This window comes from Gobius niger, assembly GCF_951799975.1.
Source record: "Gobius niger genome assembly, chromosome: 16".
Classification (NCBI taxonomy): domain Eukaryota; kingdom Metazoa; phylum Chordata; class Actinopteri; order Gobiiformes; family Gobiidae; genus Gobius; species Gobius niger.
Window position 1 is genome coordinate 30,527,261 of NC_136867.1, and position 15,160 is coordinate 30,542,420.

Sequence of the window (15,160 nt, forward strand, 5' to 3'; positions counted from 1 at the left end):
TGTAAACGCGACAAAAATGTGACAAAAATTCAACTAAAATGTGACAAAAATTGAACAAAATGTGACAAAAATTCAACAAAAATGAAAAAGAAAAAAAAAGAAAAAAAAAAAACATACAAAAGGTGACACAACACAGCAACAATGGTAACTAAACTAAAGAGCGCCACCTTCAGGCTGACCAATGCCACAGGTAACTACTCACTGAAGAGCGCCACCTTCAGGCTGACCAACGCCACAGGTAACTACTCACTGAAGAGCGCCACCTTCAGGCTGACCAACGCCACAGGTAACTACTCACTGAAGAGCGCCACCTTCAGGCTGACCAACGCCACAGGTAACTACACTAAAGAGCGCCACCTTCAGGCTGACCAATGCCACAGGTAACTACTCACTGAAGAGCGCCACCTTCAGGCTGACCAACGCCACAGGTAACTACACTAAAGAGCGCCACCTTCAGGCTGACCAACGCCACAGGTAACTACACTAAAGAGCGCCACCTTCAGGCTGACCAACGCCACAGGTAACTACTCACTGAAGAGCGCCACCTTCAGGCTGACCAACGCCACAGGTAACTACACTAAAGAGCGCCACCTTCAGGCTGACCAACGCCACAGGTAACTACACTAAAGAGCGCCACCTTCAGGCTGACCAACGCCACAGGTAACTACACTAAAGAGCGCTGCCTTCAGGCTGACCAACACCACAGGTAACTACACTAAAGAGCGCCACCTTCAGATTGACCAACGCCACAGGTAACTACACTAAAGAGCGCTGCCTTCAGGCTGACCAACACCACAGGTAACTACACTAAAGAGCGCCACCTTCAGGCTGACCAACGCCACAGGTAACTACACTAAAGAGCGCTGCCTTCAGGCTGACCAACACCACAGGTAACTACACTAAAGAGCGCCACCTTCAGGCTGACCAACGCTACAGGTAACTACACTAAAGAACGCCACCTTCAGGCTGACCAACGCCACAGGTAACTACACTAAAGAGCGCCACCTTCAGGCTGACCAACACTACAGGAAATTACACTGAACCAAAAAGTTGTACTAGAACTGTGGTTCTAGGACTCTCAGAGCTGTAGTAACTTTAGTAACTGTGGTTCTAGGACTCTCAGAGCATTAGTAACTGTGGTTCTAGGACTCTCAGAGCTGTAGTAACTTTAGCAACTGTGGTTCTAGGATTCTCAGAGCATTAGTAACTTTAGTAACTGTGGTTCTAGGACTCTCAGAACTGTAGTAACTTTAGTAACTGTGGTTCTAGGATTCTCAGAGCATTAGTAACTTTAGTAACTGTCGTTCTAGGACTCTCAGAGCATTAGTAACTGTGGTTCTAGGACTCTCAGAGCATTAGTACCTGTGGTTCTAGGACTCTCAGAGCCAAAGAAACTTAAATAACTCTGGTTCTAGGACTCTCAGAGCATTAGTAACTTTAGTAACTGTGGTTCTAGGACTCTCAGAACTGTAGTAACTTTAGTAACTGTGGTTCTAGGACTCTCAGAGCATTAGTAACGTTAGTAACTGTGGTTCTAGGACTCTCACAGCATTAGTAACGTTAGTAACTCTGGTTCTAGGACTCTCAGAGCTGTAGAAACTTTAGTAACTCTGGTTCTAGGACTCTCAGAGCTGTAGTAACTTTAGTAACTGTGGTTCTAGGACTCTCAGAGCATTAGTAACTTTAGTAACTGTGGTTCTAGGACTCTCAGAGCATTAGTAACGTTAGTAACTGTGGTTCTAGGACTCTCACAGCATTAGTAACGTTAGTAACTCTGGTTCTAGGACTCTCAGAGCATTAGTAACTTCAGTAACTGTGGTTCTAGGACTCTCAGAGCATTAGTAACTTCAGTAACTGTGGTTCTAGGACTCTCAGAGCATTAGTAACTTTAGTAACTGTGGTTCTAGGACTCTCAGAGCATTAGTAACTTCAGTAACTGTGGTTCTAGGACTCTCAGAGCATTAGTAACTGTGGTTCTAGGACTCTCAGAGCTGTAGTAACTTTAGTAACTGTGGTTCTAGGACTCTCAGAGCATTAGTAACTTTAGTAACTGTGGTTCTAGGACTCTCAGAGCATTAGTAAATTTAGTAACTGTGGTTCTAGGACTCTCAGAGCATTAGTAACTGTGGTTCTAGGACTCTCAGAGCTGTAGTAACTTTAGTAACTGTGGTTCTAGGACTCTCAGCTGTACTGAAACTTTTATTGCGTGTTAATAATAATACATAATAACAGTCTCTGTGCTCCACAGCGCCCCCTGCTGTGCGCCTGCTTCTGCCTGACCCCGTCCTCGTGAACCCCGGAGAGAGCGTGACTCTGGGGTGTGTCCCGGCGGCCGGCGAGCCCCCGCCCTCTCTCTCCTGGGTACGTGCCGGGGGGGCGGAGCTGCCCGCCCATAGCTCGGCCAATCGCGGTGCTCTGACGGTTACCGCGGTGACGGCGGAGGACGGAGGCGTCTACACCTGTGTCGCCTCCAACAACGTGGGGAGTCCGGCCAAGAAGAACACCACCATCTTAGTGCGAGGTGAGGCCTTTAGAAGAACACCACCATCTTAGTGCGAGGTGAGACCTTTAGAAGAACACCACCATCTTAGTGCCAGGCCTTTAGAAGAACACCACCATCTTAGTGCGAGTTGAGGCCTTTAGAAGAACAACACCATCTTAGTGCGAGGCCTTTAGAAGAACACCACCATCTTAGTGCGAGGTGAGACCTTTAGAAGAACACCACCATCTTAGTGTGAGGCCTTTAGAAGAACACCACCATCTTAGTGTGAGGCCTTTAGAAGAACACCACCATCTTAGTGTGAGGCCTTTAGAAGAACACCGCCATCTTAGTGCGAGGTGAGACCTTTAGAAGAACACCGCCATCTTAGTGTGAGGCCTTTAGAAGAACACCACCATCTTAGTGCGAGGTGAGACCTTTAGAAGAACACCACCATCTTAGTGCGAGACCTTTAGAAGAACACCACCATCTTAGTGCGAGACCTTTAGAAGAACACCACCATCTTAGTGCGAGACCTTTAGAAGAACACCACCATCTTAGTGCGAGGTGAGACCTTTAGAAGAACACCACCATCTTAGTGCGAGGTGAGACCTTTAGAAAAACACCACCATCTTAATGTGAGACCTTTAGAAGAACACCACCATCTTAGTGTGAGACCTTTAGAAGAACACCACCATCTTAATGTGAGACCTTTAGAAGAACACCACCGTCTTAGTGTGAGGCCTTTAGAAGAACACCACCATCTTAGTGCGAGGTGAGGCCTTTAGAAGAACACCACCATCTTAGTGCGAGGCCTTTAGAAGAACACCACCATCTTAGTGCGAGGTGAGGCCTTTAGAAGAACACCACCATCTTAGTGTGAGACCTTTAGAAGAACACCACCATCTTAGTGCGAGGTGAGACCTTTAGAAGAACACTGCCATCTTAGTGTGAGACCTTTAGAAGAACACCACCGTCTTAGTGTGAGACCTTTAGAAGAACACCACCATCTTAGTGCGAGGTGAGGCCTTTAGAAGAACACCACCATCTTAGTGTGAGGTGAGGCCTTTAGAAGAACACCACCATCTTAGTGTGAGACCTTTAGAAGAACACCACCATCTTAGTGTGAGAACTTTAGAAGAACACCACCATCTTAGTGTGAGACCTTTAGAAGAACACCACCATCTTAGTGCGAGGTGAGGCCTTTAGAAGAACACCACCATCTTAGTGTGAGGCCTTTAGAAGAACACCACCATCTTAGTGTGAGACCTTTAGAAGAACACCACCATCTTAGTGCGAGGTGAGGCCTTTAGAAGAACACCACCATCTTAGTGTGAGCCTTTAGAAGAACACCACCATCTTAGTGCGAGGTGAGACCTTCAGAAGAACACCACCATCTTAGTGCGAGGTGAGGCCTTTAGAAGAACACCACCATCTTAGTGCGAGGTGAGACCTTCAGAAGAACACCACCATCTTAGTGTGAGACCTTTAGAAGAACACCACCATCTTAGTGTGAGGCCTTTAGAAGAACACCACCATCTTAGTGTGAGACCTTTAGAAGAACACCACCATCTTAGTGTGAGACCTTTAGAAGAACACCACCATCTTAGTGCGAGGTGAGGCCTTTAGAAGAACACCACCATCTTAGTGCGAGGTGAGGCCTTTAGAAGAACACCACCATCTTAGTGTGAGACCTTTAGAAGAACACCACCATCTTAGTGTGAGACCTTTAGAAAAACACCACCATCTTAGTTTGAGACCTTTAGAAGAACACCACCATCTTAGTTTGAGACCTTTAGAAGAACACCACCATCTTAGTGTGAGACCTTTAGAAAAACACCACCATCTTAGTGTGAGACCTTTAGAAGAACACCACCATCTTAGTGCGAGGTGTGACCTTTAGAGGACACCACCATCTTAGTGTGAGACCTTTAGAAGAACACCACCATCTTAGTGCGAGGCCTTTAGAAGAACACCACCATCTTAGTGCGAGGTGAGACCTTTAGAAGAACACCACCATCTTAGTAAGAGGTGAGGCCTTTAGAAGAACCCCACCATCTTAGTGCGAGGTGAGACCTTTAGAAGAACACCACCATCTTAGTGTGAGACCTTTAGAAGAAAACCACCATCTTAGTGCGAGACCTTTAGAAGAACACCACCATCTTAGTGCGAGACCTTTAGAAGAACACCACCATCTTAGTGTGAGGCCTTTAGAAGAACACCACCATCTTAGTATGAGGTGAGGCCTTTAGAAGAACACCACCATCTTAGTGCGAGGTGAGACCTTTAGAAGAACACCACCATCTTAGTGCGAGGCCTTTAGAAGAACACCACCGTCTTAGTGCGAGGTGAGACCTTTAGAAGAACACCACCATCTTAGTGTGAGGCCTTTAGAAGAACACCACCATCTTAGTGCGAGGTGAGACCTTTAGAAGAACACCACCATCTTAGTGCGAGGCCTTTAGAAGAACACCACCATCTTAGTGCGAGGCCTTTAGAAGAACACCACCATCTTAGTTTGAGGCCTTAAAGCCGTGATTTTGGCTGATTTCAGGTCTGCGTAAAGGCCGGTTCTGGATCACGCCGGACCCGTACCACGGAGACGACCACATCCAGATCGGCCGCGAGGTGAAGATCACGTGTCAGGTGGAGGCCACGCCCCCCGACGAGCTGACGTTCGATTGGCTGAAGAACGGCCGCCCGCTGCGCAGCTCGGAGCGAATGGTCATCACGCACTCTGACCCCGCCCTCAGCCCCGCCCGCTCCAGCCTCGACATCATCGACCTCAAGTTCACCGACTTCGGCACCTACAGCTGCGTGGCCTCGCTGAGGAACGGAGGCAGCCCGGAGATCAGCATCGACGTCAACATCTCCTCCACCACAGGTGCGGCCAAAACATGTACAAGAGGTCCCCAGAACATGTACAAGAGGTCCCCAGAACATGTACAAGAGGTCCCCAAAACATGTACTGTAGGTCCCGAAAACATGTACTGTAGGTCCGCAAAACATGTGTAACAGCTCCTCCAAAACATGTACTATAGGTCCCCAAAACATGTACAAGAGGTCCCCAAAACATGTACAAGAGGTCCCCAGAACATGTACAAGAGGTCCTCAGAACATGTACAAGAGGTCCCGAAGACATGTACTGTAGGTCCCCAAAACCTGTACTATAGGTCCCCAAAACATGTACTATAGGTCCCCAAAACATGTACTATAGGTCCCCATAACACGTACTATAGGTCCCCAAAACATGTACTGTAGGTCCCCAAAACCTGTACTATAGGTCCCCATAACACGTACTATAGGTCCCCAAAACATGTACTATAGGTCCCCATAACACGAACTATAGGTCCCCAAAACATGTACTATAGGTCCCCAAAACATGTACTATAGGTCCCCATAACACGTACAAGAGGTCCCCAGAACATGTACTATAGGTCCCCAAAACATGTGCAACAGTTCCTCCAAAACATGTACTATAGGTCCCCAAAACATGTGCAACAGCTCCTCCAAAACATGTACTATAGGTCCCCAAAACATGTACTATAGGCCACCAAAACATGTGCAACAGCTCCTTCAAAACATGTATAATAGGTTCCCAAAACATGTGCTATAGGTCCCCAAAACATGTACTATAGGTCCCCAAAACATGTACAAGAGGTCCCCAAAACATGTAATGTAGGTCCCCAAAACGTGCTATAGGTCCCCAAAACATGTACAAGAGGTCCCGAAAACATGTACTATAGGTCCCCAAAACATGTACAAGAGGTCCCGAAAACATGTACTATAGGTCCCCAAAACATGTACTATAGGCCCCTAAAACATGTGCTATAGGTCCCCAAAACATGTACAATAGGTCCCGAAAACAAGTACTGTAGGTCCCGAAAACATGTACTATATGTCCCCAAAACATGTACAAGAGGTCCCGAAAACATGTACTATAGGCCCCCAAAACATGTACTATAGGCCCCTAAAACATGTGCTATAGGTCCCCAAAACATGTACAAGAGGTCCCCAGAACATGTACAAGAGGTCCCCAAAACATGTACAAGAGGTCCCCAAAACATGTGTAACAGCTCCTCCAAAACACGTACTATAGGTCCCCAAAACATGTACAAGAGGTCCCGAAAACATGTACAATAGGTCCCCAAATCATCTACAAGAGGTCCCCAAAACATGTGCAACAGCTCCTTCAAAACATGTACTGTAGGTCCCCAAAACATGTACAAGAGGTCCCGAAAACATGTACTGTAGGTCCCCAAAACATGTGCAACAGCTCCTTCAAAACATGTACAAGAGGTCCCCAAAACATGTACAAGAGGTCCCCAAAACATGTACAAGAGGTCCCGAAAACATGTACTGTAGGTCCCCAAAACATGTACAAGAGGTCCCGAAAACATGTACTGTAGGTCCCCAAAACATGTACAACAGCTCCTCCAAAACATGTACTATAGGTCCCCAAAACATGTGCAACAGCTCCTCCAAAACATGTACTATAGGTCCCCAAAACATGTGCAACAGCTCCTTCAAAACATGCACAATAGGCCCCAGAACATGTACTATAGGTCCCCAAAACATGTGCAACAGCTCCTTCAAAACATGTACTATAGGTCCCCATAACACGTACTATAGGTCCCCAAAACATGTACAATAGGTCCCCAAAACATGTACTATAGGTCCCCAAAACATGTGCAATAGGCCCCAAAACATGTACTATAGGTCCCCAAAACATGTTCAATAGGTCCCCAAAACATGTACAATAGGTCCCCAAAACATGTACTATAGGTCCCCAAAACATGTACAATAGGTCCCCAAAACATGTACTATAGGTCCCCAAAACATGTACAATAGGTCTTCAGAACTTTCAGTAACATTCATAAAGTTATTAGAGTTTACGGTTTGGGGCAGACGTAGATCCTCCCTGACTGAGGTTGGGGGGTCCATTCCCTTAAGCCCCTCCCTCTCTCTGCAGTTCCCCCGGAGCTGACGGTGCCTAGGGGGCGCTCTCAGCTGGTGGTGCAGGAGGGAGAGTCTGTGGACCTGCAGTGTGTGGTGTCGGGGAAACCCAAACCCACCGTGCTGTGGTTCAAACTCAGCCCCCGAGACGAGCAGCGCGTCCTGGAGCAGCGTGCCAATGAGCAACGCACTGAGGAGCCGCCGCCGCCGCTGCCGGACCAGCAACTCCTGCGGCGAGCGAGAGCGGCCGGTGAGCAACGCACTGAGGAGCCGCCGCCGCCGCCGCCGGACCAGCAACTCCTGCGGCGAGCGAGAGCGGCCGGTGAGCAACGCACTGAGGAGCCGCCGCCGCCGCCGCCGGACCAGCAACCCCCCCAGGTAAGGGCTGGTACTGAAGCCACAACTTAATATAGAAGCTGCAGTTACATGTATGACCTGAGGGTGGCAGTAGTGAGCATAAAATGACCTCTCTTTAAGTCGTTCTTTTCCGAGATACAAAAGTCCATTTTGCATAATTCCCCCCCCTTTAATGCAGTGTTTCCCAACCAGGGGTACGGGGACCCCTGGGGGTACTCGAGGACCTAGCAGGGGGCACTTGAAACTATTTCAGATTGAAAAAAGGGAAAAATTGAACACAGTTTTTATAGGAAAAGCTATATTTTTCAGTAAAATGTGTTGCCTTCGGAAAATTTTTGTTTTATTTTGACTGAACCATTGTCCTTTCTCTTACAAATACCATTTTTAAGTAATTACTTTCTAAATAAACTGCAACACCGCTGAGGTAGGGGGTACACGGACGACCATTGAAAGGCTCAAGGGGTACACGAGACAACAAAGGTTGGGAACCACTGCCTTAATGTTGGGTGCAGCTGTGAGGAAACTCCTGTTGTGATACAGGACTAAACAAAACCATGGATTGATTGGAGGGTTAACAGTTATAGTCGGACAAAGTCAAACTAACGAGACCGACTGTGATGCTTTTCTGACTCAATGTGAAGTGTCGTCACTGATTTCTCCTCCGCTTCCTCTGCTCGAGTATGAGCAATAAAGTCGTAGAAAAGAAAAAAAAAACGTTGATCCTGGGTGAATAGGCTGCGTTCACGTGACGTCACAACTTTCTAAACAGCCATAGATACAGACGCGTCTCGTCATAGAAGGGGGGGCAATTTTTCCCTCTTTTTAGCCATTTTCTGGTGGAATATGAACTTATTTTTCACATACAAATAAAGTCAAGTGTAAATCGGGCCCATGTGGATATTTTCTCACAGCAGATTGTTCAGTAGAAGTGAAAAAACAGCAGTTGTAGCAAGCGCTAGCTAACCGTTAGCATTAGCATTAACATGTAGCATCATGTTAGCATTCTCAGTGATTCATGTATTTATGGGCTGTTGAACCACTTTGCTCCTCCCCATGTCTTTGTTTCTTTATTTAGTAGAAACTATATTCATAATTCAGCGTTTGTTACAGTATTTTTTGAATAATTAGAGAAAATATACATTTTTTCTGTATCTATTGGCCCTGCCCTCCATCTGACATTATGACATCATCACATTCGAAATCGTGAACGCAGCATATTTCCCGTCTTCTGACCAAACTGGAACACAATATTAACCGTTATCTGGTTTATCTTTGTTTCTTACATTGATTATAAGAGTTAGAGTTCCGGACTGTAAAAGGACCAGTCACCCATTCAGGAGGGGAAGTGTCTTGCCCAAGGACACAGCGACAGTGCATTTCTCTGATCCTAAACCCCGTGTGTTCCTCCAGGGCGGGGCGGCAGAGAAGAGGCCGGACGAGGAGAGGCCCCCCGCGGCCCCGGACTCCTCCCCCTCCGTGCACAGCCCTAACGGGGGCCCGGGCTTGGACTCCTCCCCCCTGATGGACGGCCCTGGGGACGTGCAGACGGAGCGCCCCCTGGTGGAGAGCGTGGACGGGGTCCTGCACCTGCCCAACGTGACGCGGGACATGGGCGGGGTTTATCGCTGCCAGACGAGTCAGCTCAACGGCTTCAACGTGAGGCCGAGGCAGGCGCTCATCCAGCTGCAGGTGCACTGTGAGTACCCCCGAGTACCCCTTATAGAGTACCCCAGAGTACCCCATATACGAGTACCCCAGAGTACCCCATATACGAGTATCCCAGAGCAGAGGTGGGAGTAAGTCACTAAATGCAAGTCTCAAGTAAGTCCAAGTCAATTGGTCATGGGTTCAAGTCAAGTCAAGTCAAGTCAAGTCTTGCTTTAGTCGGCAAGTCCCCTCAAGTCACAAACGCCAGCGTGTCGACTTTTCATGTGTTTAATCTTGAAAATAATAAGTGTTTTCTCAAGATACCGTAATTTTGAAAATTTAGGCTAAAATCAAACTTTTTAAAACTCATGGATTTGGATTTAAAGTCTAATTAATATTTAAACGCCACAACATTCAAAATATATGTATTATAAATAAACAGTCTATGCACAGAATTGCAGGGACAGCATTTTAAGGAAGGGGGCCCGGGGGGGGGGACTTAAAAAATATGAAATATAGTATTTTAAACATGAGCTGCTTTTCCCTGCAGTCTGAAATATAAATATAAAATAATATTTTTATTTTTGTTAGTTTCTGGCAGTTTTTCTGTCAGTGGTTCCCCTGTACTGCCCCGGCCCCTGTATACTCGGATTCGCCCCTGCTCAAAATAGATTCCGCCCTTCAGTCCCGCTGTCACTGGGCTGTGCGGATGCGTAAAATAGCCTCTAATGCTGTAAACTTTGTGTGAACGAATTAAAACATGGAAAAGTCCCGAGATTCCTGTTGATGAATCAGCTCTGACATGGTGGTTCTGGAGGCTCCGTCTGCGCTGTAGGTCCAGCCCATTGTTTCAAACGTTTTCCTGTCCGTAAATCTCCTCCTCTTCACTGTCTTTAGAAAACTTTTAATGCACGTATTCCGACCTCGTATTTCCTCCGGCCTTTTCGCGCTGCATTGATCAGAAGCGCCGTCGGGAAACCGAACACGCATGTGGATAATCACCATAATGTAAACAAAGATGCGCCGCTTTAAGGAAATGAATCCTGATCTTTAACAGTTTCACTCGAATAAATAATAACTATAAAGTCACAGCGTTCAGTGAGAGTCACTGGCCTCAAGTCCAAGTTAAGTCTCGAGTCACAAACAGCAAGTCCCAAGTCAAGTCAAGTCTTTTTGCAGCTTTGGTCAAGTCAGTCTCAAGTCCCGAAAATTGCGACTCGAGTCTGACTCGAGTCAAGTCATGTGACTCGAGTCAGACTCGAGTCAAGTCATGTGACTCGAGTCTCCCACCTCTGCCCCCGAGTACCCCATATATGAGTACCCCGTACATATGAGCAGTAGTACTCGCAGTAGTATTCGCAGTAGTACTCGCAGTAGTACTCGCAGTAGTACTCGCAGTAGTACTCGCAGTAGTACTCGCAGTAACCCTCCCTCTCTCCCCCAGACCCCCCGGTGGTATTGTAGTAGTTTTAACAGTAGTATTTGCTGTAGTATTCGCAGTAGTACTCGCAGTAGTATTCGCAGTAACCCTCCCTCTCTCCCCCAGACCCCCCGGTGGTGGAGCCCCCCTTCGCTGAGGTGCGCCAGGCCCTGGGCAGGGCCTTCTCGCTGTCCTGTGGGCTCCTGGGGGCCCACCCGTCCCGGGGCCTGAGGTTCGAGTGGAAGTTGGGCGCTCGGTTACTCACGAGGGGTCAGCTGCAGCGAGGAGAGACTCAGTACCAGGTCCGAGCGCTGAACCGGGAGGGCTACGGCCTCTACACCTGCGACATCAGCAACGAGGCGGGGGCCGGGACCTGCGGCTTCAACGTCACGGGTAACATACCGGGAACACAGCGGCAAAACATACCAGAAACACACCGGCAAACATACCATAAACTCACCAGAAACACAGCGGCAAAACATACCAGAAACACACCGGCAAACACGGCCTGTACACCTGCGACATCAGCAACGAGGCGGGGGCCGGGACCTGCGGCTTCAACGTCACGGGTAACATACCAGAAACATGCCAGAAACATACCAGAAACATACCAGAAACATGCCAGAAACATGCCAGAAACATACCAGAAACTCACCAGCAAACATACCGGCAAAACATACCAGAAACATACCGGAAAAACATACCGGAAAAAACATACCGGAAAAACATACCAGAAACATACCGGAAAAACATACCAGAAACATACCGGAAAAACATACCGGCAAAACATACCAGAAACATACCGGAAAAACATACCGGGAAAACATACCAGAAACATACCGGAAAAACATACCGGAAAAAACATACCGGAAAAAACATACCGGGAAAACATACCGGGAAAACATACCGGAAACACACCGGCACACACACCAGAAACACACCGACAAACATACCAGAAACATGCCCGCAAACATACCAGAAACATACCTACAAACATACCTACAAACATACCAGAAACATACCAGAAACACACCGACAAACATACCAGAAACATACCAGAAACACACCGACAAACATACCAGAAACATGCCAGAAACATACCGGGAAAACATACCGGAAAACATACCAGAAACATACCAGAAACATACCAGAAACACACCGACAAACATACCAGAAACATACCGACAAACATACCAGAAACACACCGACAAACATACCAGAAACATACCTACAAACATACCTACAAACATACCAGAAACATACCAGAAACACACCGACAAACATACCAGAAACATACCAGAAACATACCGACAAACATACCAGAAACACACCGGCAAACATACCAGAAAACATATCAGAAACATACCATGAACACACCGGAAAACATACCAGAAACATACAAGAAACATACCAGAAACATACCAGAAACATACCTGCAAACATACCAGAAACATACCAGAAACACACCTGCAAACATACCAGAAACATACCGGCAAAAATACAAGAAACACACCAGAAACACACCGGCAAACATACCAGAAACACACCAGCAAACATACCAGAAACATACCAGAAACATACCAGAAACACACCGGCAAACATACCAGAAACACACCAGAAACACACCAGCAAACATACCAGAAACACACCAGAAACACACCAGCAAACATACCAGAAACATACCAGAAACATACCAGAAACATACCAGAAACATACCAGAAACACACCGGCAAACATACCAGAAACACACCAGAAACACACCAGCAAACATACCAGAAACATACCAGAAACATGCCAGAAACATACCAGCAAACATACCAGCAAACATACCAGCAAACATACCAGCAAACATACCAGAAACATACCAGAAACATACCAGAAACACACCGGCAAACATACCAGAAACATGCCAGAAACATACCAGAAACATACCAGCAAACATACCAGCAAACATACCAGAAACATACCAGCAAACATACCAGCAAACATACCAGAAACACACCGGCAAACATACCAGAAACAAACTGGCAAACATACCAGAAACATACCAGAAACAAACTGGCAAACATACCAGAAACATACCAGAAACATACCAGAAACACACCGGCAAACATACCAGAAACACACCAGCAAACATACCAGAAACATACCAGAAACATACCAGAAACATACCAGAAACACACCGGCAAACATACCAGAAACATACCAGAAACATACCAGAAACACACCGGCAAACATACCAGAAACATGCCAGAAACATACCAGAAACATACCAGCAAACATACCAGCAAACATACCAGAAACATACCAGCAACAAACTGGCAAACATACCAGGAACATACCAGAAACACACTGAAAAACATACCAGAAACATACCAGAAACAAACTGGCAAACATACCAGAAACACGGCCTCTACACCTGCGACATCAGCAACGAGGTGGGGGCCGGGACCTGCGGCTTCAACGTCACGGGTAACATACCAGAAACACACCGGAAAAACATACCAGAAACATGCCAGCAAACGTACCAGAAACACACCGAAAAACATACCAGAAACATACCCGCAAACATACCCGCAAACATACCAGAAACACACCAGAAACACACTAGAAGCATACCAGAAACATACCCGCAAACATACCAGAAACACACTAGAAGCATACCATAAACACAACGGAAAACATACCAGAAACACACCGGCAAACATACCAGAAACACACCGGAAAAAACACACCAGCAAACATATGGATGCAAATATGGATGCAGTACACTTTTTGGCCACCGGTGTCAAATTGGGGGCGCTGTTTCACACTATTGTGGAGTCCTGGTGTTTCTCACAGAGTGTTGGAGCAAAACAAGCTCCGAGTGTTTTGGTCATCAGTAGGTTTAGTTCCAGATCCACAGGACATGGCTTTAATAATCACACGTGTCCATAAGGAGGGCGGCATAAGGAGAAAAGTGCCTCGTTTTTATATTTATGCCAGAGCAGAAGTTTGTGCTTGTCTGAGTTTCCCCGTAGAAACTCCTGACGCCGGTGATTCTCCTAAAGCGACTCCGTTAAAGCGTCTGACTCAGCGGCTCCTGGTTATCGCGCTCGGACACGTCCTGGTCACGTGACGCGCTAATCCCGCCGCTGCTGACGCTAAACTCCATTAAAGACGTACTTTCAAGTGTTCGGGAACGCCGGGATTAGACGAGCGCGGAAAATCCTGAAGAACTGTCAGGGTTTAGTCTCACGGAGGGCGGGGCTTATTCTCACGGAGGGAAAGACGTGTCAGAAAGACTTGGACAGTTCCATGTTCTTCCTCTGAGACTCTCACACAAACCTGAGCGAGAGGCCCTATAGGAGAGGCCCTATAGGAGAGGCCCTACAGGAGAGGCCCTATAGGAGAGGCCCTACAGGAGAGGCCCTATAGGAGAGGCCCTACAGGAGAGGCCCTACAGGAGAGGCCCTATAGGAGAGGCCCTATAGGAGAGGCCCTATAGGAGAGGCCCTACAGGAGAGGCCCTACAGGAGAGGCCCTACAGGAGAGGCCCTACAGGAGAGGCCCTACAGGAGAGGCCCTATAGGAGAGGCCCTATAGGAGAGGCCCTATAGGAGAGGCCCTATAGGAGAGGCCCTACAGGAGAGGCCCTATAGGAGAGGCCCTATAGGAGAGGCCCTACAGGAGAGGCCCTACAGGAGAGGCCCTACAGGAGAGGCCCTATAGGAGAGGCCCTATAGGACAGTTTAAATTTAGTTCAGTACAAGGCCGTGGGAACCCAGGGTGCTGAGGGCGCTGCAGCACCCGCTGGTGGATAGTTTGTGAACTGCAGGCAATGTCAACCCCTTAACTCCCGCCTGAACCGAGCACATTTTCTCCAGTTTGGCTTTACCCCAATCCAAAAGATCCTGGAAAAAAGATGTGAGAAAATAGCGACAAAACTGAGACGAAAACAAGGATGGAAATGTGACAAAAAAGTGACAAAAAATTTACAAAAAATTTACAAAAATGGACGAAAAATGTACAAAAAAATACATAAATTTGACAAAAAATTGACGAAAAAGTGACAAAAAATGGACGAAAAATTTACAAAAAAATGACCAAAATGTGACAAAAAATTGACAAAAAATTGACAAAAAAGTGAGAAAATTTTGACGAAAAATTGAGAAAAAATGGACGAAAAAGTGACAAAAAATGTACAAAAAATTGGCAAAAATGTACAAAAAATTGACGAAAAAGTGACAAAAAATGGACAAAAAATGGACGAAAAATGGACGAAAAATTTACAAAAAATTGACCAAAATGTGACAAAAATT

General features: G+C 46.8%; 1 protein-coding gene across 2 annotated transcripts in view; it reads left to right on the forward strand.

The window, feature by feature from the left end:
- mdga2a (MAM domain containing glycosylphosphatidylinositol anchor 2a) overlaps nt 1–15,160 on the forward strand; it is a 47,391-nt gene that overhangs the window by 23,101 nt on the left and 9,130 nt on the right. Inside the window, exons 6-11 of one of the 2 annotated variants that reach the window (XM_079574118.1) lie at nt 2,249–2,521; nt 5,034–5,363; nt 7,452–7,607; nt 7,680–7,813; nt 9,203–9,488; nt 10,986–11,252. In XM_079574118.1, the coding sequence (XP_079430244.1) occupies nt 2,249–2,521; nt 5,034–5,363; nt 7,452–7,607; nt 7,680–7,813; nt 9,203–9,488; nt 10,986–11,252 (1,446 nt within the window). Of the gene's footprint in view, nt 1–2,248; nt 2,522–5,033; nt 5,364–7,451; nt 7,814–9,202; nt 9,489–10,985; nt 11,253–15,160 lie in introns of both variants that reach the window. The other variant, XM_079574117.1, reaches the window with a different exon arrangement.